This window comes from Trichechus manatus, unplaced genomic scaffold (assembly GCF_000243295.1).
Source record: "Trichechus manatus latirostris isolate Lorelei unplaced genomic scaffold, TriManLat1.0 scaffold00035, whole genome shotgun sequence".
Taxonomy (NCBI): domain Eukaryota; kingdom Metazoa; phylum Chordata; class Mammalia; order Sirenia; family Trichechidae; genus Trichechus; species Trichechus manatus.
In genome coordinates, this window is record NW_004443971.1 from 11,975,249 (window position 1) to 12,000,299 (window position 25,051).

General features: G+C 39.3%; 1 protein-coding gene across 5 annotated transcripts in view; it reads right to left on the reverse strand.

The window, feature by feature from the left end:
* Positions 1-1,417: 1,417 nt before the first annotated feature.
* ZC3H11A (zinc finger CCCH-type containing 11A) overlaps positions 1,418-25,051 on the reverse strand; it is a 43,442-nt gene continuing 19,808 nt past the window's right edge. For 3 of the 5 annotated variants that reach the window (XM_023730322.1, XM_023730321.1, XM_023730323.1), the window contains 14 exons: positions 23,821-23,944; positions 22,194-22,397; positions 21,953-22,069; positions 21,621-21,701; positions 20,477-20,587; positions 19,608-19,670; positions 17,354-17,452; positions 14,662-14,730; positions 9,232-9,735; positions 8,840-8,919; positions 4,119-4,449; positions 2,534-2,700; positions 2,100-2,167; positions 1,420-1,733 (listed from right to left, as the gene is read on the reverse strand). In XM_023730322.1, the coding sequence (XP_023586090.1) occupies positions 1,475-1,733; positions 2,100-2,167; positions 2,534-2,700; positions 4,119-4,449; positions 8,840-8,919; positions 9,232-9,735; positions 14,662-14,730; positions 17,354-17,452; positions 19,608-19,670; positions 20,477-20,587; positions 21,621-21,701; positions 21,953-22,069; positions 22,194-22,397; positions 23,821-23,944 (2,277 nt within the window). In that variant the 3' untranslated portion in view covers positions 1,420-1,474. Of the gene's footprint in view, positions 1,734-2,099; positions 2,168-2,533; positions 2,701-4,118; positions 4,450-8,839; positions 8,920-9,231; positions 9,736-14,661; positions 14,731-17,353; positions 17,453-19,607; positions 19,671-20,476; positions 20,588-21,620; positions 21,702-21,952; positions 22,070-22,193; positions 22,398-23,820; positions 23,945-25,051 lie in introns of all 5 variants that reach the window. The other 2 variants (XM_004375259.2, XM_023730324.1) reach the window with 2 other exon arrangements.

Genomic DNA, 25,051 nt, shown 5'->3' on the forward strand with positions numbered 1-25,051 from the left:
GCTATCTTACAACATTCAGTCACTGAAGATGGATTGGTAGAGAGGTGTCTATATATAAACTTCAAGTCATTTTTGCTTGCGCAGAATCATCCAGATCTTCCCAAGACTGAACGGGCAGTGCTGTGGCTTTCTTCCTTCTCCATATTCCCAACAAGGCGACATAAGGTTCGACTCCTGATGAGCCGCTTACTACAGCAGTTCCTCAGGAGGCAGCATGACAGGTGGGGCAGATTTCCCTACAGAAACAAAACTGGCCACCTACAGCAAAATACCAGATGACTAAGTCCTTTCCTTTTCCTTCTGGTTATGTACAGTATGTCTCCTTTCAAGACTACTATCCCCATCACTCTTGTTCCTTCGCAAGTCTAAACCCTTGAGGTGATATGAAGGAGACCAACACAAGAAAAGAAAATTCAATTCAGAAATGAAGAAAACTGCAGAACTGGAAGGTATACAATACACCCCCCGAGTGTCTCAATATCCCTGTTGCAGTACAAGTCAGTGTACTGCTACAGTCCAGAGATAAATATTGGCAGCTTAAATGAGTTCATTTTTGCCCCTCAGTTAGATATAGGGACCCAAATAAATACTGGGCAAGAGGAGTTTGCTGGGAGAGTTAAAAATAAAAAATTAACCAATTTTTGTCCCTTTGATAATCCAATAGGAGGCAAGTACTGAAGAAGGGACAACTTTCATACTAAAAAGGAATTCCTCTAATCATGTCACCATCTCTTATAGAGAATCCAGGGAATTCCAGAAATAGAAAATTAGTTTCAGGGGACCCCTGAGGCACTTTAAAGCCTTAAGAAATTACAGTAATAATAAATTAGCTATTGCTCTTCAGAGGCTTCCAGAGCAGCAGAAGCATCACAATCAGGTCCAAGGTTACATCCAGATTACTGGCTTCCGGAGCTACTCAGCCCTTTCTAAAGCTTAGTTGAATCTCTAAACACATTTAAAAAAACATACAATTTAACACAGACGAAGTGAATTTTTTTTGTTTAGTGGTAGCATGAATTTGGTCCTTAATGGTAGCAGCTATCTTCATCCTTTTCAAATTCCGGTAATATTAAGCACATTAAGACAATACATAAAAGAAATAATACAACAAAGGGTCGGGGGCAGGGGGGAGCCAAAACTGACAAACACCTCAAGGAGTCACTAGTTCTCTTGCACCTTTTCATGTGGATCCTCCTCTCAGTCTCCTTTTGTGGGGAGAAAAATAAAAGACTTATTCTCAAAGATGCTAAACAATGGCATCAAATGAACAAAACGAAATGAGTGACTTTAAAAATCTGACCCCAAGAAATCTGGGACACATACAGGTAATTCAGAGGTATACTTCTGATTTGGGGCAAATTCTAGACTAATGAAATAATCGCCTCAGGTAAATGTTATAATAGATGAAACTAAGTCCAATTTTTTGGTGTGGTTTTTTTTTTTTTTTTTTTTTAAAGTTTTTGCACTACCACCTTCAGCTATCAATCATTTCTGAAAGCTCAAGCAGAAGGTCATCTTCATCCTTCCCAGGATCCAGGTCGATCTCAGCTTCTAATTTGCCTCCTGAAATCTCCCATATTAGTTTCTCAAAATCATCCTCCATAGAGAGCGGGGGCTTTCCTGTTGAAGCAGAGCTGAGTCGGCGAGTTTTTGTAGCCGTCTGGGATGAGGAAGGGCCAGATACTTCTGGTGGTGAGGGATCTGAGGAGGAATGAGTTGGAGACAGCACAAGACTGTAAAGAAAAAATATATGTTAGAAAAGTGCCACTTTTCAACGGTTGGCTGAAAGAATTGTGTCTCAGCACACATAAACATTTTTACTGATTTAGAACTAAGCATTTTCATAATTTAACACAGAATTCAGCCAGGTGTTAAAAGCATCTTTTAAACAATACAGGCAAAACATAAACAATGGCACCAAAGGAGAACAGCAACACTGAATTTCACGTTTTCTTGCAATTAATCTGAAGTTCAGAAGATGTACTTAGATAAGGCTAAATTATAAATGTTAAAGTTATCTAGCAGTATTAGTCTCTCGAGAGCATAAATAGTAATATTAGAGGTCTAAAGTTTGGTTAAAAAGGATTGTGTGGTATTACCTGTCCCTGGTTTTTTCTGTCTCAGGCACAGTGACTGATTTGTCCTCAGAGAGGAGTGGGACAACAGCCTACAAAAGTTAAGAGTAAGGGTAAGTCAAGCTTTTTGGTTTCAGCAAATTCATTTTCTTTTGCTGTCCTCTTAGATCCATGTTAGCTTTCTTTAAGCCTGGGAATTCAAGAATCAATAATCCATAGGTTGTGTGTACATATACGTAAGATACCTTGCCACCCCAAAATTAGTTAAAAACATCCCATCCTGCCACTCCATAGATGTCTAACTGTAAATGTAAAATACAGTAGCAACCTAAACAACCAAAATGCGTAGGAAATAGCAGGAAGCAGTGTGCACAGATACAGAGAGCTGTACGAGTGCTGATCTGCCCTGCTTTCCCACCACACGGAATAAAGCACCAGGAGTTAGATCCACTTCTTACCACAGCTGCTCTTTTGGCTGGGCTTTCCTGCAGGATGCCGCTGGAACTGAGCGGCTTCACAGCTGCAATGACAGCAGGGTGGACCTCTACTGCCTTGCGTTTTGGGACCAATTTAGGGGCTGAAACAACTTTAACCACAGATGGCTTCACATTCACTTTGGGTTTAGCTACAAACGACAGAAAATATTTGATTAATAGTTAGAATAATTTCTCTTTTACATGGAGAATGATTCAGAATAAAATACCAAAAATTCCTCCAATACTAGGAATAGCACAGAACAAAAGCCTGAAAATGATCCACAGGCAATCTGTACCACAACAAACACCCACGATGTACATTTACATACTCAAACGACCCCTCTTTCAGTGGCTCTTGAATTCTCCACTGTTCTTCTATTCCCTGGTGTTTTTCTTCTTTAAAACCAGAGGGAAGATGTACCATGGGAACTTTTAGATACAGCTTTTTAGGCAGCAATTTTAAGTTCTAAGAAAGGGATTCATCTAGTTTTTGTCCTTTTTAATAAACTGTCAGAGATATTACTTTCTACCTGTCTAACCAGTATATATTGTTGTTCTCAGATGCTGTCTTAAGTCATCTAGTGCTGCTATAACAGAAATACCACAAGTGGATGGCTTGAACAAAGAGAAATTTATTCTCTCACAGTCTAGTAGGCTACAAGTCTGAAATCAGAGCGTCAGCTCCAGGGGATGGCTTTCTCTGTCGGCTCTGGAGGAAGGTCCTTGTCATCAACCTTCCCCTGGACTAGCAACTTCTCTGCAAAGGAACCCCAGGTCCAAAGGACGCATTCCGCTCCCAGCGCTGCTTTCTTGGTGGTATGAGGTCCCCTCCCTCAGCCCCAGGATTGGGCAAGCACTGCTGCTGGGGGGCTGTAGCACTTGGGGGGAAAGGTGGCTTGGGGGGACCCCAATCCTGCATGCCACTCGGGGGTCACATGGGCAGGGGACCCTACCCCCTCGAAGGGTTACAGCCCCCCAGCAGCAGCACTGGCCGAATCCTGGGGCCTAAGGAGAGGGACCTCATACCACCAAGAAAGCAGCAATGGGAGCAGAACGCACCCTTTGGACCTGGGGTTCCTTTGCAGAGAAGCTCCTAGTCCAGGGGAAGGTTGATGACAAGGACCTTCCTCCAGAGCCGACATAGGAAGTCGTCCCCTGGAGCTGACGCCCTGAATTTAGACTTCTAGCCTACTAGACTATGAGAGAATAAACTTCTGTTTGTTAAAGCCATCCATTTGTGAATTTCTGTTACAGCAGCGCTAGATAACTAAGACAGGTGCCTTCAAGTCATGGCAACCCCACATGATAAGAGTGGAAGTGCCTCAGGGTTTTCTGGACTGTAATCTTTACAGGAGCAGATTACCAGGTCTTTTTCCCTCGGAGCCACTGGGTGGGTTTGAACCACCAACCTTCTGGTTAGCAGCCGAGTGCTTAACCATCTGTGCCACCAGGGCTCCTTTGATCAGTATATAAGGCAAATTAAATTCAACCCAGTTGTTTCCAGGGAGTAAATTAGCCTTGGTAATTCTGAAATCCTAAAGCAAGATACACTATAAGAAGCACTCACCTTTACCCCTTTTTTCCAAGGGCTGTGTTGCACATTTCACGTTCAATATTGAATCCCCAATCCCTGAGGTTTCTACTTCCACTTTCTGGGATGACTTTGTGGGTGGCCGCTTTGTCGGGTGCCAAGCGACAGCCGGTACAGTAGTGAGCACTGGTTTCTCCAGCACCTGGGTATTACAAGAAGCTACGTCTCCCTGAAGGGGCGTTAACACAGATTTTTCCTTCTGTGGGGTTCCCCTCTCCTGCTGTTTCTGCATGTGTTTCTCTCTCGTTGTCTCACATCTCTTAACTTGAATTTTAATAATGTCACCTCCTGTGGTGTCATCAGAAACCTATTGGTAAGTTTCAAAGACATTAAAATTTAGTACCTCAATCTACATGATAAACATTATTTAACAGACACTGGGTGTTATGGATTAAACTATGTCCCTCAAAAATATGTGCTGTAAATCCTAACCTCTATGCCTGTGGTGTTAATCATCTGGGAATGGGTTGTCATTGTTATGTTAACGAGGCAGGATTAGTGTAGGGTGTATCTTGAGTCAATCTCTTCTGAGAGATGAAAGAGATTCAACAAGCAAAGCAGAGACCGGGGAAGAGTGATGCCAAGCCACCTGATGAATGCCCAAGAGAAGCTCGAAGAGACAAGAACCTTCCTTCAGAGCCCAGAGAGAAAGCCTTCCCCTAGAGCCGACACCCTGAATTCAGACTTCTAGCCTCCCAAACTGTGAGACAATAAATTTATTTGTTAAAGCCACTCATTCGTGGTGTTTCTGTTACAGCAACACTAGATAACTAAGACATTTGGTACTGGGAGAGTGGGGTGCTGCTCTAACACATACCTAAAATGTGGAAGCAATTTTGGAACTGGATAATAGGTGGGGGCTGGAAGAGTTTTAAGGTGTTTAACAGTAAAAGCCTAGACTGCCTTGAAGAGACTGTTGGTAGAATTAAAGACGTCAAAGGTGAATCTGATGACGGCCCAGAAGGATGTGAGGAGAGAGATACGAAAGTCTCTATTGTCTTAGAGAATACCTATGGTGCCAGAATGTTGCTAGAAACGTGGATGTTAAATGTGCTTCTGGTGAGACTTTAAAAGAACACGATGAACATGTGACTGGACAATGGAGGAAGAGTAATGCTTTTTATGCAGTGGCAAAGAATTTGTCTGAATTATGTTCCATGGTTTGGTGGAAGGCAGAACTTAGTAAGTGATGAACTTGAACATCTGGCTGATGAGATTTCTAAGAAAGATCTTAAAGGGGCTGTGTGGTTTCTCCCTGCTGCTTATAGTAAAATGCGAGAGGAAAGAGATGGACTTAAAAATGAACTGTGCAAAATGAAACAGAACTTAAAGATTTGGAAAACTCTCCTATACAAACACGTCCTAGAATGTTCACCAAGGATGTGGCTACATAATCTTTTGTTAAAGAGATTAAGTCCATGACTGATGGATCTAACCAACTACCACAGTAGAAAACCCACCAGCTTAGAGTGAAGGGGAAAGACAAAGAACGAAAGGAAAGAACCAGGGACAGAAAACCTAGTAAGTAAGGTAAGCACATGCTTACGGCATCAACAAAACAGGGGCACCAGATGTCCAACACGAAGGCCCACAGACGCCAAGCAGACAGGACAGATCAACAGAATTTTACACTGATTTTTGAAACAACCAAGTTCACTGACTCATTTTCTTTGTTGTGGAATATGTGGGATATTCTTTTTGTAGAAAATAGGGTATATAGAAAAAGTTAGTACCCCATACCCACTAAAAAATTTATAATCTAGTTTATCTCATTCCCTAAAATGGCATATGCAACCTTTGTGTGCAATAGCTAATATTATAGTCGTGTTTAAAAAGAAGTTACATCAAGGATAGCTAAGACACAGACAGACAGACAGACACACACACACCTATATATAAAAAAAGAAAAAAAACCAAACTCGTTGCCACTGAGTCAATTCTGACTCATAGCGACCCTAGAGGACAGAGTAGAACAGCCCCATAGGGTTTCCAAGGAGCGTCTGGCAGATTTGAACTGCTGACCTTTTGGTAGAAGTCAAACTCTTAACCACTATGCCACCAGGGTTTCCACATGTATATGTATCTAATTCTCATATCCCAATTGAATGAGTGAGCAAGCAGAGGAAGGGGCACTACAGATTATCAAGGCTTAGGACACTTACATGCCTTAATCTGGTCATGGAAAGAACGCTGACTGCCTCTTGGAATTCTACAGGTGGAAACAAGCCAAAGTAGCTACACCTATTATCCTCCAAGAAAAGAAAAGGACCATTCCCTGGAATAGCACGGAGATCAGCAGAACTGTTGAAAGGAGCACGGGAAGCAGGGGCTTCTCGTTTCAAAGGGTGGGGCCAAGGTCTCCTGGATCTCAAAGGGTAGGGCTACAGCCTCCTAGGTTTCTGCGAGTTGGATCTTTGACAACTCAGTTCCCGAGTGTGGGGCTGCCATTACAGTGCGCTGGGGGATGCGGCTGCCTGCAAAAGCTGAGGGGTTGGGGCTGCCATGCCCAAAGGGCAGAAGAAAGGGGCCTGCCAGAGCTGAGGGGGTAGAGTTGCCACTCAGATGGACTAGGAGAATGGGGCCACCCAAAGCCACTGCTATCCCAGTGGGCCTTGAAGGCAGAGCTGAAATCCAGGGCCAAGTGGCCTCCACCAAGAATCCAGGGGGCGAGGCCAACACTCAAGAGTCTGGAGGGTGGGTCAACTGCCCAGCTGGTCTCAGAGAACAGAGGATCATTTTCAAGCCTTGAGAGCTAATATAATTAGTTCTGCTGGGTTTTAGACTTGCTTGGTGCCAATTATCCCTTCTTTCCCTGCAATTTCTCCCATTTGTAATCAAAATGTCTACCTTCTGCCTGTTCTACCATTGTGCTTTGGACGTAGATAACCTGTATTCTGGATTTCACTGGTTCACAGAGGAAGATGAATTTTGCCTCAGGATGGAATAAGCCTAAAATCTCACCCATATTTGATTTAGATGCTTCAGAAGATGAGATTGGGACTTGGAGTGGATTGATATGATGGGGTGAATGTGTTTTGCAAGAGGCAAGAACATGAATTTTCGGGGGTCAAAGGGTAGAATGTTATGGATTGAATTATGTCCCCTAAAAATGTGCTATAAATTCTAACCTCTTTGCCTGTGGTTATAATCCCATGTGGGAATGGGCTGTCTTTGTTATGTTAATGAGGAAGATTAGTGTAGGGTGTATCTTGAGTTAATCTCTTTTGAGATATAAAAGAGATTAACCAAGCAAGCAAAGCGGAGATGGGGGAGGAGAGATGCCAAGCCACATGAGGACTGACCAGGAGCAGAAGCTCAGAGACAAGGACCTTCCTCCAGAGCTGCCAGAGAGAGAAAGCCTTCCCCTAGAGCTGGCACCCTAGACTTCAGCCTACTAAACTGTGAGAAAATAAATTTGTTTGTTAAAGCCAACCATTTGTGGTATTTCTGTTATAGCAGCACTAAGATAACTAAGACACTGGGTTAACATCTAAGTCAAGCACAATTTGATATGACCCAGAATCCAAGAGAAAAGCTCTTTATTTGATGTTAAACAGACATTACCAAGCTAAAATGAAAGCTTAAAGATGTGTGGACAATAAAATCTCAGTTTCTATAGGTTGAACAAGCATGACTTTAAGTCAAATACTAATGACATCTAAATAATCAGACAGCTGCACTAAGATTTATGTACAAAGATGTTCATTATTCTATTATTTATAATTATGTAAACCAAAATCTAAATGCCCAGAAAGATTATATCTGTATAATAGAATATTACGTGGCCAGTAAAAACAAATGTTTTGAAGAATTATTAATATCGTAGTTATTTTTAAAAAAAGCAGTCTGCAAAAGATACACTGTAGAGTTCTCAGTTATGTTGTAAACATGAATTAAATATTAAACAAGTTCACATGCATACATATATAAACTAAAGGCAGAAAGGAAATTCATGAAAAAATTAATAGTGCTTACATCTGGGCTGTGGAATTATGAGGGTTTTCCCATTCTTTTATCAAGTAGAAATTCCCAAGTTTTATAGAACTATGTCTCAGTTATCTAGTGCTGCTGTAACAAGAACTACCACAAGTGGGTGGCTTTAACAAATTTATTTTCTCAGTTTAGGAGGCGAGAAGTCCGAATTCAGGATGCCGGCTCCAGGGGGGAGGCTTTCTCTCTTTGCTGGCTCTGGAGTAAGGTCCTTATGTCTTCTGAGCTTCTGCTTCTTGGCAATCTTCATGTGATTTGGCATCTCTCTTCCCCTGTCTCTGGTCTCTGCAGGCTTGTTTAATATCTTTCACATCTCAAAAGAGATTAACTCAAGATACACCCTAGACTAACTACCTCATTAACATAACAAACAGCCCATTCCCAAATGGGGTTATAACCACAGGATTTACAACACATATTTTTGGGGGACACAATTTAATCCATAAAACGCTATTACTCTGAAAGGCAGGAAATAAATTTTAAGAACATCAATGGCCAATTAAAAACAACTTTTATAAGGGCAGAGGACATATACATAGAAGTAGAGAAAACTCTCATAGAAAACTATAAGCATAGTGAATAATAATATTACCAGCGTTTCACAGAAATTTATTGTAAACCAATACTAAAACGCACATTTTACCATTTATCTAGCCCTTGCTTGCCACAGACAAAAACTACTACACAGTGATCTCAAATAAACTCACCTCTTTAGCCTCTGCTGTAGTAACACTGCTCTGAGATGCAACTTCACTTCCTTCCTGAAGTTTCTTCTCTTCTTTTATACCTATATTCATATTAAACACGTCATTAATTATTTCATGTAGGTTGTGACTTCATGATGGCTGAAGTTAAGCAAAATGTTTCTTAATGCAAATAATGATAAGACAGGACAAAATAAATTACAGATAAAACCAATCAGTCCTCTTAAAGTCTCAAAATGTACATTAGGATATCAAAGGTCTGTATGGTGCTGCTATAAAAAATAGCTTAACTTTATTGAATCCAGTGCTTTTTAAAGTTATCTGAACAAATAAAAGTTCTCAGAACTCTATGACTATCTTGGGCAAGCAACACTACAGAGGAGCTCTTTGGTTACCTGTCCTTTTGGGGATGCGCAGGAGCCGCCTTGCCCCTGGCATGCCCTCAGGCTGGGGCTGGGCGCCGCTGCTGCCCTCAGAGTTCTGCTGCACCCTCAGTGCCTTCTCCAGTTTAATTTCCTCCAGCGTTTTGATGCGCACCTCCTGCATTGACTTTGTTTTACCTGCAGGCTCCTCTGACAGTCCTTTGCTGGCAACTATGGGTGGCAAAACCACCGGTTTCTTAATTTCGCTATCAGTCTTTAACTTGATGCAAGTTACATCTTTTTTGCTTTTTTGTCTCTCTGCTTCCTGCTGCCGATGTTTCTTTTCAGCCAGCACCTCAGAAAAGGTTTTGATTCGGATACTGGAGGAGTTTCTCGTTCCTGAAGTGGAGTCATCGGCTTTTGAAGGTCCTTCCGTCTTGAGTTTAGTTTGCAATTCTCCACGTTTTTGATTGGCTCTTTCAAGAAGAATTTCTTCTAGTGTCTTCACATGGATCTCCCCAACTTTAGTAACTTTCTCTGTTTTCATGAGGGAAAAGTATGTCATTGTATGTCCAACAGAGAGGTATCACTTAGGCAGGCAATGAAAACGATCAAGAATCCTATATTAGTTTCAATCTCAATTTTAGATTATTGCATGTTTCCGGTAGTGTGACTCTCAAGGAAAACTCTTAGAAGGCAAAAATTGCTGATTTGTATTTCTACTCAGAGGCGATTTTTGAGGGACCTGAAAGCCATGTACTACTTGCAGAAATTTGTGATTTCTTACCATTCAAGTCTTACCATTAAAAATGGCAATAAATTAATTCTTCCATTCATTCATACATATAGACATGTGCTGGACACTATGCTAGAAATATAATGGTGAGCAAAATCTGATCTCTAACAGACAGATGAACAATTAAACCAGCAATGAAAAAGTGTGGTAGTAACTGTTTTGATAAAGGCAGTATAATGCTATAGCAAGAACACTAACCCTTGTCTAGAATCGGCTAAGGGAAACTTTTGAGAGGAAGTGATATGTAAGAGATACTTACTGATGAAAAGAAGGTAAAATAAGTGACAAGGCAGAAGAAAAATGGAAGGCCCAGAGATTGGTGTGCCACGAAACCAAATGAACAGCTATTTTTAACGACATGTTAATCATTCTACATCTGTTTAAACTGAAGAGCAAATTTCACACTTGATATATATAACCATCCTCATGACTAAAGGGCTAGGAAAAGAAATAATGAAGTGATGTTGGATAAATAGGAATAATTTGGAGATTATACACACACACACACACACACGTAATCACTGAATAATAACTTTTAAAGAAAAATAAAATAAAAACAGTGGCTGTGGAAGCTACAACAAGATGGAGTCACTTGTGCCAAGCCTGGAAGAGCATGGATGTTACCTGATTTCACAGGGCAAATGTTTCAGATTCAGATACTAAGTAACTTAAAATTTAGAGATAATAACTAGCTTGAATCCATTGCTCCTTGGAAACTCTATGGAGCAGTTCTACTCTGTCCTACAGGGTCGTTATGAGTCAGAATCGACTCAAAGGCAATGGGTTTGGTTTTTTAACACTCTTAGGACAACCCTACATTCCAGACAAGCTGGCGCAGGCAGGCACTGACCCCTCAAGACCTGCCTCGTTTGTCTTCTTAGCCAAACACAATTCTGAGGAAGAAAGGATTTCAAGAGACATTTTGATGAATATCCGAAAGAGTCACTGAAACCGTTTGGACTTCCCTGACTTTCTCTGTTCCTTGGACTGTAAAAACTCAATACTGCCTCATCTCAGGTGCAACACGCCGTCTCATACTGTGTGTTGTCCAATTTGTGAATTGTATGATCAACCAATAAATCTCCAGGACTGTTTCAACTTTGTTTTGACTCTTAGAAATTATTCAACAAAACAAACAAAACCCTTTCACAACCTTAAACACATTTTTCTGTCTCCTGAACCTTTGAATATGCTGTCCTCCCTACATGAAGTATTTCCTACCAGTCTCACTTCCCTTGGTGCCTTTTCTTCCCCCTAAATTTTATTTTGTTGTTGTTGTTAAGAATATACACAGCAAAACATATACCAATTCAACAGTTTCCACATGTACAATTTAGTGATATCAATTACATTCTTGGAGTTGTGTAACCATTCTCACCCTCCTTTTCTGAGTTGTTCCTCTCTCATTAGCATAAACTCTCTGCCCGCTAAGGTTCCTATCTAATCTTTTGACTTGCTGTTGTCAATTTGATCCCATATAGATAGTTCTGAAAAGAGCATAATGCTCAAGGCCCTTGCTGCTTGGTTTTAACTGAGTTCAGGATTTACCTTAGAACCTGACATCCTCAAATCTAGTTTGTTCTCCAGTCATAGCACTGATCACACAGTACTGTAATTGCCTATCTCCAACCATACCAGACACTTCATGAGAGCAATGACTGTATTTCATTATCTGAAATATTTTAGCATAGCTCCTGTTACATAGGAAGCACTCAAACACTGAATTATTTCTTTAGGTTTGTTGTAAAAATTATAAATTCTTCCATTTCAAGATGGTAGACTGACCTCAAGAGTCACCACTCTAGGAAAATTAATATGAATGGTTTCCCCACCCTACCAAAATTCCATCAAAATGATAGAGAATATATTAAAAATGAAACACAGGCACAACAGCAGTGGAAAGCAAGGTTGCACTGGAAGAGCATAAATCTTGAGGAATTCCTGAAAGTAGGTAACAGATGTGTGGATTTACAAAAAAAAAAAAAAGTAGGACTGTAGAGTTGAGAGCTAATCTTTTCAACAGAGGAAATTTCACAAAGAAAAACACAAACTTGGGTCACCTAGTCTGAAAAGTAACACTGGGCTCTGGGATAACCACAGGGATGGAAATTAAATGGCTGTGTATCCATCAGTTGGGCCAGTCATGACCTTCTCCTGAGAACTGGTCCTTAAAAAGAGAACAGCTTGCCTGGGAAGGGAGTGTATCATAAGGGTGTTGGGGCTGGAGAGAAGCTGAAAATTCCAGGCTTTCACAAATGCCAAGCAGGAAAAGGAGGGGAGGGGGAAAGGAAAAAGCAAAGGTAGAAAAAAGTTCTACTCTGAAAGCAAAGAAAGCCTTTCTTACTGTGGCAACTGTAACTTCCAACTTGCAACTCACACAAGCTGCCTTTAAGTACACCTCTCCACATAGGTAGTTATCAGTCAGATATTCCAATAAGGATAAAGAGCTATGTGGGGAAAAGACTTTTACAACCAGAGAAGAAACCTAAGCCATAGACTTACAACTACTGAAAAACAACATTAAAAATGAGCCAAAATAAACAAAGTGAAGTGATTAAGAAGCCATAACACACACACACACACACACACACACACACACAAAAAAAACCAAAAAATTTTTCAAAATTTAAAATTAGAAACCCCAGAGCAGCCAAATCAGACTATGAAAAAGGCAAAATCAGGAAAAAAAAAGTTTTGGAAAATAAAAACACAAGTGTCAAAGTGAATGTCCAATAAAAACCCACTGCCATCAAGCTGATTACGACTCATAGTGACCCCACAGGATTTCCAAGGCTGTAAATCTCTACGGAAATGGACTGCCACATCTTTCTCCCGTGGAGCTGCTGGTGGTTTTGAACTGCTGACCTTTCGGTTAGCAGCTGGTCTCTTTAACCACTGTGCAACCAGGGCTCCTTAAATGTCCAATAGAAGGACTAAATAATAAAACCAGCAAAACTGGCTCAAAATCAGCCATCTAGGACAGGATCAGCAAACCACAGAACCATGGGCCAAATCTGGCTACCATCTAGTTTTGCAAATAAAGCTTTATTGGAACATATTCATGTACGCATTTTGTGCACTGCTTTCTCACTATAATGGCAAGTTGATTAGTTGCGACAGAGACTGTGGACCATAAAGCCTAAAATATTTAACTATCTGGCCCTTTACAGAAAAAGTTTGCTGACCCGGATCTAGAAAATAAAGCTGAGAAAACCTTATAGAAGGTGAGGCAAAAAAACAAAAGAAATGGGAAGTACAAAGGCAAAGCCAAGAAACAAGAAGAGCATATGTCCAAAAGTTGCAAGATGTGTGTAAGTAAGAATTCCATAAAGAGAAAACAAAAAGAAAGGAGGGGAGGATATGTTCAAAGAAGTTAGAGGAATGCTTTCTAGAACTAGAGGAGATAAGTCCTTAGATTCAAAGTGCCAACTGAATACTGAGTAGAATGAATAAAAAACATCTACATTGAGATCTACCAGAGTGAAGGTACAGCATACTAGGGAGAGATAAAGAGAAAATCCTAAAAAGTTTCTGGAGGATAAAATCAGATGCCTACAAAAGAACAAGAACGTCTGACATGAGACTCTCTTTTTATGATGCTAGTATAATCTTAATACCAAAATCAGATTAAGGATAGGATGAGAAAGAAAAAGTACAGGCTAACATCATTTACAAACAGAGATGTAAAAATTAAAAATCTGAGACGAAATGCATCAAACTGAATCCAGCAATGCAGACAAAAGCCAGATAGCTGAGTACATGGATGTTCACTTTATTATTCTTCAAATTGTACCTATATATGTATGTGGATGTATACGTGTGTATGTATGTATGAATAGATACATATACTTAAGCAGTTATATCTCACAATTTAGAAAATTTAAAAATTAGAGTACAGAAAGAATATAAAGAAGAAAACTAAAATTACCTAAAACCTCAATATTGAGATAAAACCAATGTTAATATTTTGGTGGGTTTCTTTGGCAGAGTTTTTCCTAAACATATATTTATATGTTTACAAAACTGGAATCATCCCACACACGTGGGTATTTTTCTTAAGAATAAGTTTCCATAATAAGAAAATACACTTCCTTTTTTTCTTTTTAAAGATTCTTCTGTTGCTCTAGGTCAAAAGTGGTATGTGTTCTTTTGTGATCTTTCTTCATTTCACATAATGCATTTTCCCATGTCATTATTGTTCAGAACAAGATTTTTAATGACAGTGATTATTTTCACACACAATTACCATAATTTAATCTAATTCCCTTTTGTTGGATAGTTAAGTTGTTTCTAATTTCCCACTATTAATACTGTAATAACAACCATTTTGCTATCTTTAAGTACAAAAAGGAAATTAAGACACTAAGTAAATTATTTAAAAAACAAACAAAACCACAAAAAACAAAACACAAGCTCTAACTACGGGGCCCTCCTGGCGCAGTGGTTAAGAACTCGGGTGCTAACCAAAAGGTGAGCAGTTTGAATCCACCAGCCGCTCCTTGGAAACCCTATGGGGCAGTTCTTCGCTGTCCTATAGGGTCACTGTGAGTCAGAATCGACTCAACAGCAACGGGTTTTTAATCTAACTACAATAGGTAAATTGGGGGAAACCAACGATTCTTATGGCAAGAAAAAAACATCAGGACCTGGTCTTAGGATTCACTCACCTGTTGCTGCCTCACTGTTTGGATCAGTGGACATGCCCAATCGCTCCTTCAGAGATTTGGAAACTTGAACTGTAAAAAGAAACAATTAAAAAACCAACCAAACAAAAGTTAAACAGAGACTTTTTATTTCAAAGTTCACAAATTAGGCTTATACTTTTCTTCTAATGCAAATGGTTTTTAAAAAAAAAAAACTCTCATGGTCTTCAACTCTTCTTCTCCACAGAACAGATCTACATGCATCATGGATTCCCTACAGCATCTTGGAAAACTAAAAAAAGAAATCATCTTTCTTTAGATCTGAAAAGAAAAACTACTGGATTCCGGGAAATAATTCTGTTTACTGTACAACTTCCTAAAATCTTATTGGCATCAAAAGGTTTTTTACTCATAAATCTACTTCAAATATGCTTTTAAATTAGTTATGAGAATCTCCAATGTGACTGGCAGGCAAAGAAGAAAGGAGGCAGGGAGGAAGGGAATTCGGCTGCAAAGAAAAAAGTAACTTCTGCTTGCTCAGAGAACACCAGAAAGCCCCAAACAAGAATATCCTCTTGGGCTAGACAAAAAGTGGAAGACAATACCTAATCACTTATCTTCAAGAAAAACTAAAGCTAAACACAGTAAGGGGTGGGGGGGGGACGGGACCCTATTTTTTTAAGAGTAATTAGCTCCAATGTTTAACTGCAAGTCATACAAAGAGAAAAAAAGTCCAACCCTTTACTCCTTTCTCTTCTTCAACTGCAAATCATTCTAACTCCCATATATCTCCTGATTTAGTCCACATCTCTCCATACCTACTTCTAAAACAAAAAAACAAACAAAAAAAAAAAACCAAACCCATTGCCATGGAGTTGATTCCGAATAATAGTGACCCTACAGGACAGAGCAGAACCACCCCCACAGGGTTTCCAAGAAGTGGCTGGTGGATTTGAACGGCTGACCTTTTGGTTAGCAGGTAAACTCTTAACCACTGCACCACTGGGGCTCCATACCTACTTTTAGAACACTAAATCTATGCCACTAATTCTTGTCTGGATTACTTTAACAGGCTCTTAACTCATATCCTGGCCATCGTTCTTGTCCCCTTCTAATCTTTCCTAATATTCCAGGAAGAATAGGGTTATGGTTCCAAAATGCGAACCTGAGCCTTTGATCCCTGTTTATAACCTTTCACTAGTTTGCTAGTATGTTAGGATAAGCCCAAACTCTCTTAACATGGCTTAAAAGGCTCTACATGATCCAACCCCTCCTTCCCTCTCCAGTCACCATCTCTTTACCCCAATTCTATGTTTAAGCCATACTGAATTCCTTGAGCACATCACACTTTCTTATATCTGAGCCTTTACACGGTACTGTTTCCACCTGGAACACAGCCCCTGGCCCTTCAACTTCACCTGACTAACTCTTAACTCATATTTCAGGTCTAAGCTTCAACATCACCTCCTCTGGGAATCTTTCCCTGGTAGATGGCAAGACTAGATGCCCTTCCTATGTGCTCCCATAGCACCAAATACTTCTTTCATCACAGAATTTATCACAATATTTCTAAGTATTTCACATAGAAGTTCACAGACACATCCAAACGCCCTGAGAGACTGAGCTACTGGGCTGAGGACTCAGGACCATGGTTTCGGGGAACATATAGCTCAGTTGGCAGAACATAGTCTAATAAAGAAAATGTTCTACGTCCGACTGTGGTGAATAGTGACTGGGGTCTTAAAAGCCAGTGAGTGGCCGTCTAAGATACATTTACTGGTCTCCTCCTGGCTAGAGCAAAGGAGAATGAAAAAGACCAAAGATACAGAAGAAACATTAGTCCAAAGGACTAATGAACCACAACTACCACAACCTCCCCCAGACTGAGCCCAGAACTAGATGGTGCCCAACTGCCACCACTGACTGCTCTGGCAGGGATCACAACAGAGGGTCCTGGACAGAGTGGGAGAAAAAAATGTAGAACAAAATTCAAATTCACACACACACACACAAAAGACCAGGCTTTCTAGTCTGACAAAGACTGAAGAAACCCCAAGAGTATGGCCCTTGGATACCCTTTTAACTCAGTACTAAAGTCACTCCTGAGGTTCACCCTTCAGGCAAAGATTAGACAGGTCTAGAGGGCCAACAATAACACGTGAGGGTCGTGCTTCCTAGTTCAATCATACCTACGAGACTAATGGGTACACCAGTCCAAAAGCAAAGATAAGAAGGCAGGAAAGGACAGGAAAACTGGACAAATGGACACAGGGAACCTGGGGTGGAGAAGAGGAGAGTGTTGACGTGTTGCAAGGTTATAGCAACTAATGTCACGAAAATAATTTGTGTATTTACTGCTTAATGAGAAACTAATTTGCTTTGTGAACTTTCACCTAAATAACATATATATACACGTGTGTGTGTGTGTGTGTGTGTCTGTGTGTGTGTCTGTGTATGTATATGTTTGTAAGTATTTCTATCTCCCGTTATACAATAAGCTCCTGAGGAGTGTGATGGTGTTTATTCTGCTCAATGGTTTATACCTAGAATCTAACAAAGTAAGTGCTCAAATGTTTGTTGAATGAATAATAAAACAGATACCAGAAGATAATACTCTTAACTTATCTAAGCAGAAGAATGGCAAACTATAGCTGTTAATATTATAAGAAACAAGTGTCCTGATGTGTACACACAAAGTACATTAGAACAAAGGTACCTTTCTTTGATGTTTTGTCAATGTTAGTCTCTGGAGCTTCAACCTTCTTTCCTAGCCTCTGGGCAAGGCTACGCTTTAATGGAGGATCACTGTCACCACCTACAAACAGGAAGACCTTAGTTTTAAGAGTTCAAATCAATCTTCAGCAAGGTCAAAGAATACAAGCAAAACCAGACAACATAGAATAATTCTATAAATTTTCTGCATTTACATGGTGTGTTTGTTAACCAGATTCCTTAGAATCAATGTCAGAGAAGAAATAAAAACATCCCAGAAGGAAGAAGTAAGGAAAGGGACACAAAGGATTAGAACGCACAAATCACCACTTCCCAAATGATAGACTAAACTAGGAATGGAGGATCCTAAGCTCTGGTTAAAGTTGAAATTCAAAATCAGGAAAATGTGAAAAATCTTCATGTACAAAAATATCTAAACTGGCCAATTGCTAAACTCTAAGAAAATTCATATCAAATGCATCTGGGATGATTAAAGAAGATAGCAAGAGTCATAAACTTTTAATTCTTCCGATAATATGAAGACTCTGAAGGCCAAACGGCCTCTCTTCAATTCCAGATAAGAAATCTAAAGTTCTGAAAGTCTGTATCTTACTCAGAACACCAAGCACTGATAGAGCCAAGATATAAATCCAAGTTTCCTCATTTCTGCTTTATGATATTACATTGTTCAATACAAACTGTTTAAATGTCATACATTTTTAAAAATTTGTTTTTCAGATTGCTTGACTGAAGATCTATTTCTTTTGTAGGGTCAGATTAAAACCTTGAAAGACCCTACACACTTGTAATTGTCCCTCTCTCCTCATTTATAACTTAAATATGAAACAAACAAAAAAGAATCATAAAGTTTACATGTATGCTGACATTAAGATAGCTCATTTCTTTAAGTTTTAATTAAAACCTCTCGATTAGTTTTATCAAAGCCGAAAGTCCATTTTCAGGAGTGCTGGCTTGGCTTGTGCTATAAACACATGCTTAGATCATTAAATACTGCTCTTAAAATCTACAACTGGTAAAAGATTAAGTAAGGCTGTTTCCTGAAATATAGATAGAAGGGGTTTCTATAGACTGCCTCTCCTAAGCTCTCTTTGGAAATGACTATGTAGTCTATAACATGTTCCTGTGACTACAACCCTGGGTAATCACTTAAACCTTTCTTGAGTCTGAGCTCAGAGCAGAAAATATTCACTGACGATTTATTAAGAGCCAAGCACTGTGCCTCAGTTTTCTCATGGTTAAGGATTAAACAAAAAGCACTTTGACAAACAGCAGATTCACAGTAAATGTTCATTTAATTTACTAAGAAGAAAACAAAAAACCAAATCTGTTGCTGTCCAGTCGGTTCTGACTCACAGGGAACCCGTGTGTTACTAAGCAGAACTGTCCTATAGGGTTTTCTAGGCTGTAATCTTTAGGGAAGCAGATCACCAGGTCTTTCTTCCGTGGTGCCAGCGGTGTGTTCAAATAGTCAACCCTTAGGTTAGTAGTCAAGTGCAAACTGTTTGTGCCATCCAGGGACCTTATTTCACTGACAGGCACGGAGTGACTGTAGAGAGTTTTTTTTATAAGTAGTTTTTACTACTAAAGGCAATAACTTCATAACTGTGTAACTGATACATTCGTATTTTCTTACTGTCTGAAAACCTGAAATGCAAGTTCAGAAAAATTTCAAAGATCAGGCAGTGAAAATGATGTCAAAGACAACACGAAATGGAGATAAGGTTTCATATCTGCACGCACATTTTAAAAAAAATATGAAGGAACGTCCCTAAGTTAGAAGATTTTCAAAATAATTCTGTTGAGACAGAAACACTAGGGTAGGTATACAAAATTCAGTAATAACATGGTAAAGTACCTCCCTAATATAAAATAGTACCAATAAATTCAGGGACACAAATTAGGTTTTAAATGGATGCCTTTTCCCTCTAAAAAATACAAATTTCGATTTGTCCAAAGAAATAGAGGTACTGTTTACTGCTTTTAAAACACAGTGCCTCTGAAAAGTTGATCATAATCTAAATAAATTGTAACGATTTAAATTTCCATAACTTCAACAAAAGGGGTAACCTGCACATTAAAACATCAAGAAATTTTAAAAGAAGTCCTTTCAGCCAAGAAGACAGCAGGACTGACAGACCAGTACTGACAGTGGATTTGTGTAAAGACAGTTTACAGAAAGTATCATGTTCATGCATAAACAAGCAGAAAATAAAAGATATACACAAAACTCATCGTACCTACTGAAACTTTTCGTTTCCCCAGTCTCTCGGTGAGACTCAATTTAACCAACGGTTCGTCTCCTGAAAGAGCAAGAACAGAGTTTCTCTACCAGTAGCCAATTTTCTGCTTTCAGTAACAACTAATGGGTGCACAATATGTTCTGATATTAATGAACCTACCTAGAAAGCCTCCTGAAAATCAGAACAAATTAAAAAAAAATTTAACCTAATAATAATTTAAACAGCCAAATGCACAGCTTAGAAGGAAGCAGCAGCACAGTCCTTCTGAGTAACAGGAGACAGGTATAAGACGACAGTTTGTGTTCAAATCAATTAGTCATAAAACACAAGTTCTACTTTGGCTGGTGTGCTCTGATATGTTCAACGAAATCCCACTCCACTCCAGTGCTAACACTACTAGACCACTTCCCTTGATCGTCTCAGCATAAGTAAGGTCCTTCCTCTGATTCACTGTTGTCTGAATGGCACAAATATTTAAATGTATCTATATACTGCAAATACTTGTTCACATTCCTTACTAGGTTTAAAACTATCGAAGGGAAAGGCTTTTACATTTTTATATAACTTAAAAGGTTTATTAGAGTTCTTTACTCACAATGAGGAGTCAATAAGTTTGTTGCATGGATACAGATAAACAGTAAATGTAAAAATTAAATACACATAAATGCAAGGAGTGCTTGAATAAGAATTTCAACCTCTTAAATCGTAAAGAATCAAATGTGCTGACTTGTCTCTTCATACTTGCATCAAATCAACATACTAAAGTCTGCCCGCAAATTCATCAAAGTAGAAAGCCCCAAGGATTGCACTCTCCCACTTATGTAAAGGTTGTAGTTTGACAACTCAAAAACCTACCCATACCTCACCTTGTTTACTAGACAGAGTTACTGTCCTCACCACAGTCCGGACATTTTCTTTTTCAGGACCTGGAACAGGCTGGGGTTGGAGTAAAAGGCTGGAAACTCCAGAAGAACCTTCTGAATAAAGCAAGCCAAAGAAAAGCAAATGATTTATAGAAAATACCAAAGCTATCACAAGTCAAGAAATTCTGTTTTTGTGACCAGTCAAGTCAAATACAGACCGATGACCACAAGCCAATCAGTCTTTCTGAGCCTGTCTGCGGGAGGGGAGATGATCCCTATTTCTTATCTGCCTGGGGCACAATGTGAAAATAAAATATACAAACGGCTCTGAGTGACTTAAGCATTCAACCCACTTTTACTTACCAACAAGGCTAACACTGTAAAGTTAACCTCAAAGGTACATCAGCCATCAGGTGTGTCAACTGAACCTTTCCTTCTAAATTTAATCATCTGCAGAACACAAACTCCAAGTTTCCTATAGAATAAGCTTAGTAAGAGGAACCTTAGCACCTTTTGCTTCTTTCTAAATATTACATTTCACACCGTAACTATAATTTTTAGTGTTGGAAATACAGATCAACCAAGCCAAGGCAATCTCCAGAAGAAAATTCCAGCAGCCCTTGAGAAAGAACTCATCTACTGCAAAATGAAGTCTTCCCTCTCTTAATATAGTTCTTGTATGCTATTCTTTAAGAAGCCCTTGTGGTACAATGGTTAAGCATCTGGCTGCTAACCAAACAGTTGGTGGTTTGAACCCACCAAGTGGCTCTGTAGGAGAAAGACCTGGTGATCTGCTCCCGTGAAGATGACAGCCAAGAAAACCCCACGGGTCAGTTCTACTGTCACATGGGGTCGCTGTAAGTCAAAATTGACTCAACGGCACCCCACAACAATGCTATTTTTCAGCGTTGTATTTCTCAAGATAAACACGTTATTATATATGCCTAGCTCTGAGTAGTTAGGGACTGAAATGTAGCTATAAAGAATTCAAAAAGCAACCGTGATTTGAAGGAAGTCTGTGTTTTACTTGAAAACAAGCTACGGAAGTAACATCTATTTGATTATTTTGGCTGCTGCTTCCAGAGTGTTCTTATTCTTCTTCTCTAGCAACAACCAACCATTTCTGCCAAAACGCACAATGACTTACCACCTTGCTTCTTGGATTTTTCCTTCATTTTCTTTGATTTGATTTCTTCAAGAGTTTTTATTCCAAAATTCAAACATTCACCTGAGAAACCCATATAAGAATCACATGAGGAACTAGCGCCTTTTCACGTATGCATTTATCTATACATAGCAGGCATTCAAATGTTCTCTAAATGGATGAAAAACTATATGGGGGAGGGATGTGATAGGAGAGGGAAGAGGGAGGTGATGGTGATCATGAACTAAATCCCAAAGGTGATTACAATAGTTCAGACACGATTAGGAGCGCTGTCAGATTGATGAGCGGGCCAAGCACCAACGACCTTATCTTACCTTGCTTTACAGTGACCCCAGGTTTCCGGGCAGAAGCCACTCGTAATCCGTTATGAACTTCAGGAGGTGCTTGCAGGGTAGGTGTTTTGGTTTCATCACCTTCCTCAGAAAACTGATCTAAATATCAACATTAAAGACAAATTCACAATTTAAACAGGCCTAGAGCTTTAATCCTAATTCGTTCCAATTCACTAAGTGACACTGGCTATTTATTCGCCTTAAAAAAAGAGCAAAGACTTACCATCATCATCTTCATCATCATCTGCAGCATTGATTACAACTGGTGGATGTGTGGGGCTAGGAACATTTTCTGAACTTTCTACTTTCATAACACTCCGCAGCTGGGGGGAGGGATTAGACTGGACAGACAATTTGTTCTGTTGAACTGTGAGCTGGCTAGCCTTCACTTCCTCTTCTTGTGACTCAGGCACAGTGGGTAACACAGCTAAAACATACAAAATCAGTAGTAAATTTAAAAAAAAAAAAAAAAAATCAGAAGATACAATCCCAAAACATTGAAGATCCTTGTCCACCTATGGTAAGTTTGGTGTATCTTCCTTATGAACATTTAGGTCTTTTTACCTAATTTTCCCAATTAGATTCTAAACTCCCAAGGAGGAAAATAAGACTTTAGCTAGTAATTTTTCACTGTATATAAATACACTCAAAATGGGGACCCAACAAAATACTGCTGATAAAATGAATAAGAGGCTAGATGCACCACAAAAAAAAAAAAAAAAAACAAAAACCAACCCACTGCCCTTGAGTCGATTCTGACTCATAGCAACACTATAGGACAGGGTAGAACGGCCCCATAGGGTTTCCAAGTCTACAATCTTTAGAGGAGCAGACTGCCAGGTCTTTCTCCCGAGGAGCAGCTGGTGGGTTCAAACTGCAGACCTTCTGGTTAGCAGGCGAGTGCTTAACCACTGTACCACCAGGGCTCCTTGCTAGGTGCACAGTAACTGTAAATTCTAAACATTTTGTTTAAATATTGAAATCACAGGATTTTTGCTCAGCAAAGTAGTAGCTTTAAGACAGCAGATAACATTTACTTGAACCAAACCATAAAGAGCCTACTTTTTTCCCTTAAATAGAGGTGAAAAGGTGTAACCATCAAATTTAATCACACCAGATTTGACTTTAAATGGCTGATAATTCCATTAAGAAACTACTTTAAAAACGGGCTTTGGAAACAACTATGTAAAGCTTGTATAGCTTAATGTGGGCCATCCCCTCTCTTTACCTCATTAACATTTATTTGCAATTTAGATTTCCAAAAAATATTAGCTTTTTGTAGCGTTAAATCTTATTTTAGATTATAGCCTAGAGCAGGGTTGGCAAACTTTTTCTGTAAATAGCTAGATAGTAAATATTTTAGGCTTTGCAGGCCACACATGGTCTCTGTCTCAACTACTCAACTCAGCGGTTGTAGCACAACATCAGCCACAGAAAAAATGTAAATGATTGTGGCTACATTCCAACAAAACTTTATTTTACAAAACAGGAGGAGGATCAGATTTGTCAACCTTTGGCCTGGCGAATCAAGTTTTCTTAAAAACCTCTGTAGGTCTCATAAGAAAATGGAAAACGAATTAAACTATAACAATCTAAGCTGTCACACCCAGAACCACCTGTGAGGCAGTATGGCTTTTGGCAACATAAAGTCTGAATCGTGGCTCTGCCACTTACTGGTTTTACGACCACATACAACTCATTTAATCTTAATAAAATTCAGTTCCCTCATCTGGAAAGTGGAAATAATAGACTATAAAATACGAAGAAGGCAATAAAATACTTTGTACAGTATGCATAACAGGTGTTTGTTAAACAGTAACTATTCTTTTAAAATTGCAAATAGATCTCACTTTTGCTCGGAGGTAGGAAAAGGCCATCAACATAGCGTCCTCTGTTGTGATGGAAAGCACAGTTAAGTTTTTGACATCCCATTGGCTGATTTTCCCAGTAACAAGGAATCTCACTGCGTTTTTTCTGTAGGAAAGAAGAACATTTTTTCAAATAAAAAACAAAGTAAGACAAGTATTCATTTGGAAAACTTGTCTTTTGGATAAAGTTCCTAACTGGTTCAGAAACGTGAGGCACGTGAGATGATTTTGAGCAGGAAGCAGTTGCTCAATGCGATATACTTTTAAGCGTTGTGAAGAGATGAAGGGAGTAGGGGTGGTAGATTCTCTACTATTCTTTTCTCCTTGCCCGCATCCGAGAACACCTAAATGTCTACACTCAGAGAAGCAGGATGATACAGCAGTTAAAATTATGCAAAAAAAGAAAGGAACAAGGTTTGAAACTCTTTATTATGCTATTTATTGGCCATCTGACCTCGGACAAATAACTTAATGCCTCAAAGCCTCACGTATCTCAGCTATAAAATGGGAAAAATAGCTATCTAACTGGTTTCTTATGATGATTAAATTAAATAATGCACACGAAGCACTCAGCATATAGAAAGGACTCAATAAATTGCAGGCATTATTTGAAGCTGGGAGTTCAAGGCTTTAAGTAAATTTTCCCCATCAGTGCTCTTCAAAGTAAGGCATATGTTTAATATACTAAGGGATGGCATTTATCCTTACCAAGGCCACCTCCATCTTATGAAGGAGAACGAGAACAGAAAGAATACTTGCACACCTAGGAATAAGCTGCTGGATCATACATACATTAGTTCTCCAAATGACCCATAAAAGAACGTTCAAAACAAAGGATGTTCAAAGCAATGCTATTTGGAATAGCTCCAAAACACAAACAACCCACATGTACATCAACACTAGAATGGATAAATACATTGTAGTATATTCATACAATAATGCTACCCAGTAATGAAAAGGAAGGAACCACTGCTACACTCAGTGCCACAGATGCAGACTGAAAGAAGCCAGCCACAAAAGGTTCCATTTATATAAAGACCAAAACAGGCAACACTTCTCTATGGTACAGCAGTCAGGGTAGGAATTACCTCTGGGGGTGTCATTAGTGACAATGAAGGTATGAAGGGAGCAAATAGGGTGCTGATAAAGTTCTATTTCTTGATCTGGGTGCTGGCCAAATAAGATACTCACTCTGTGAAACTTCTTTGAGCTG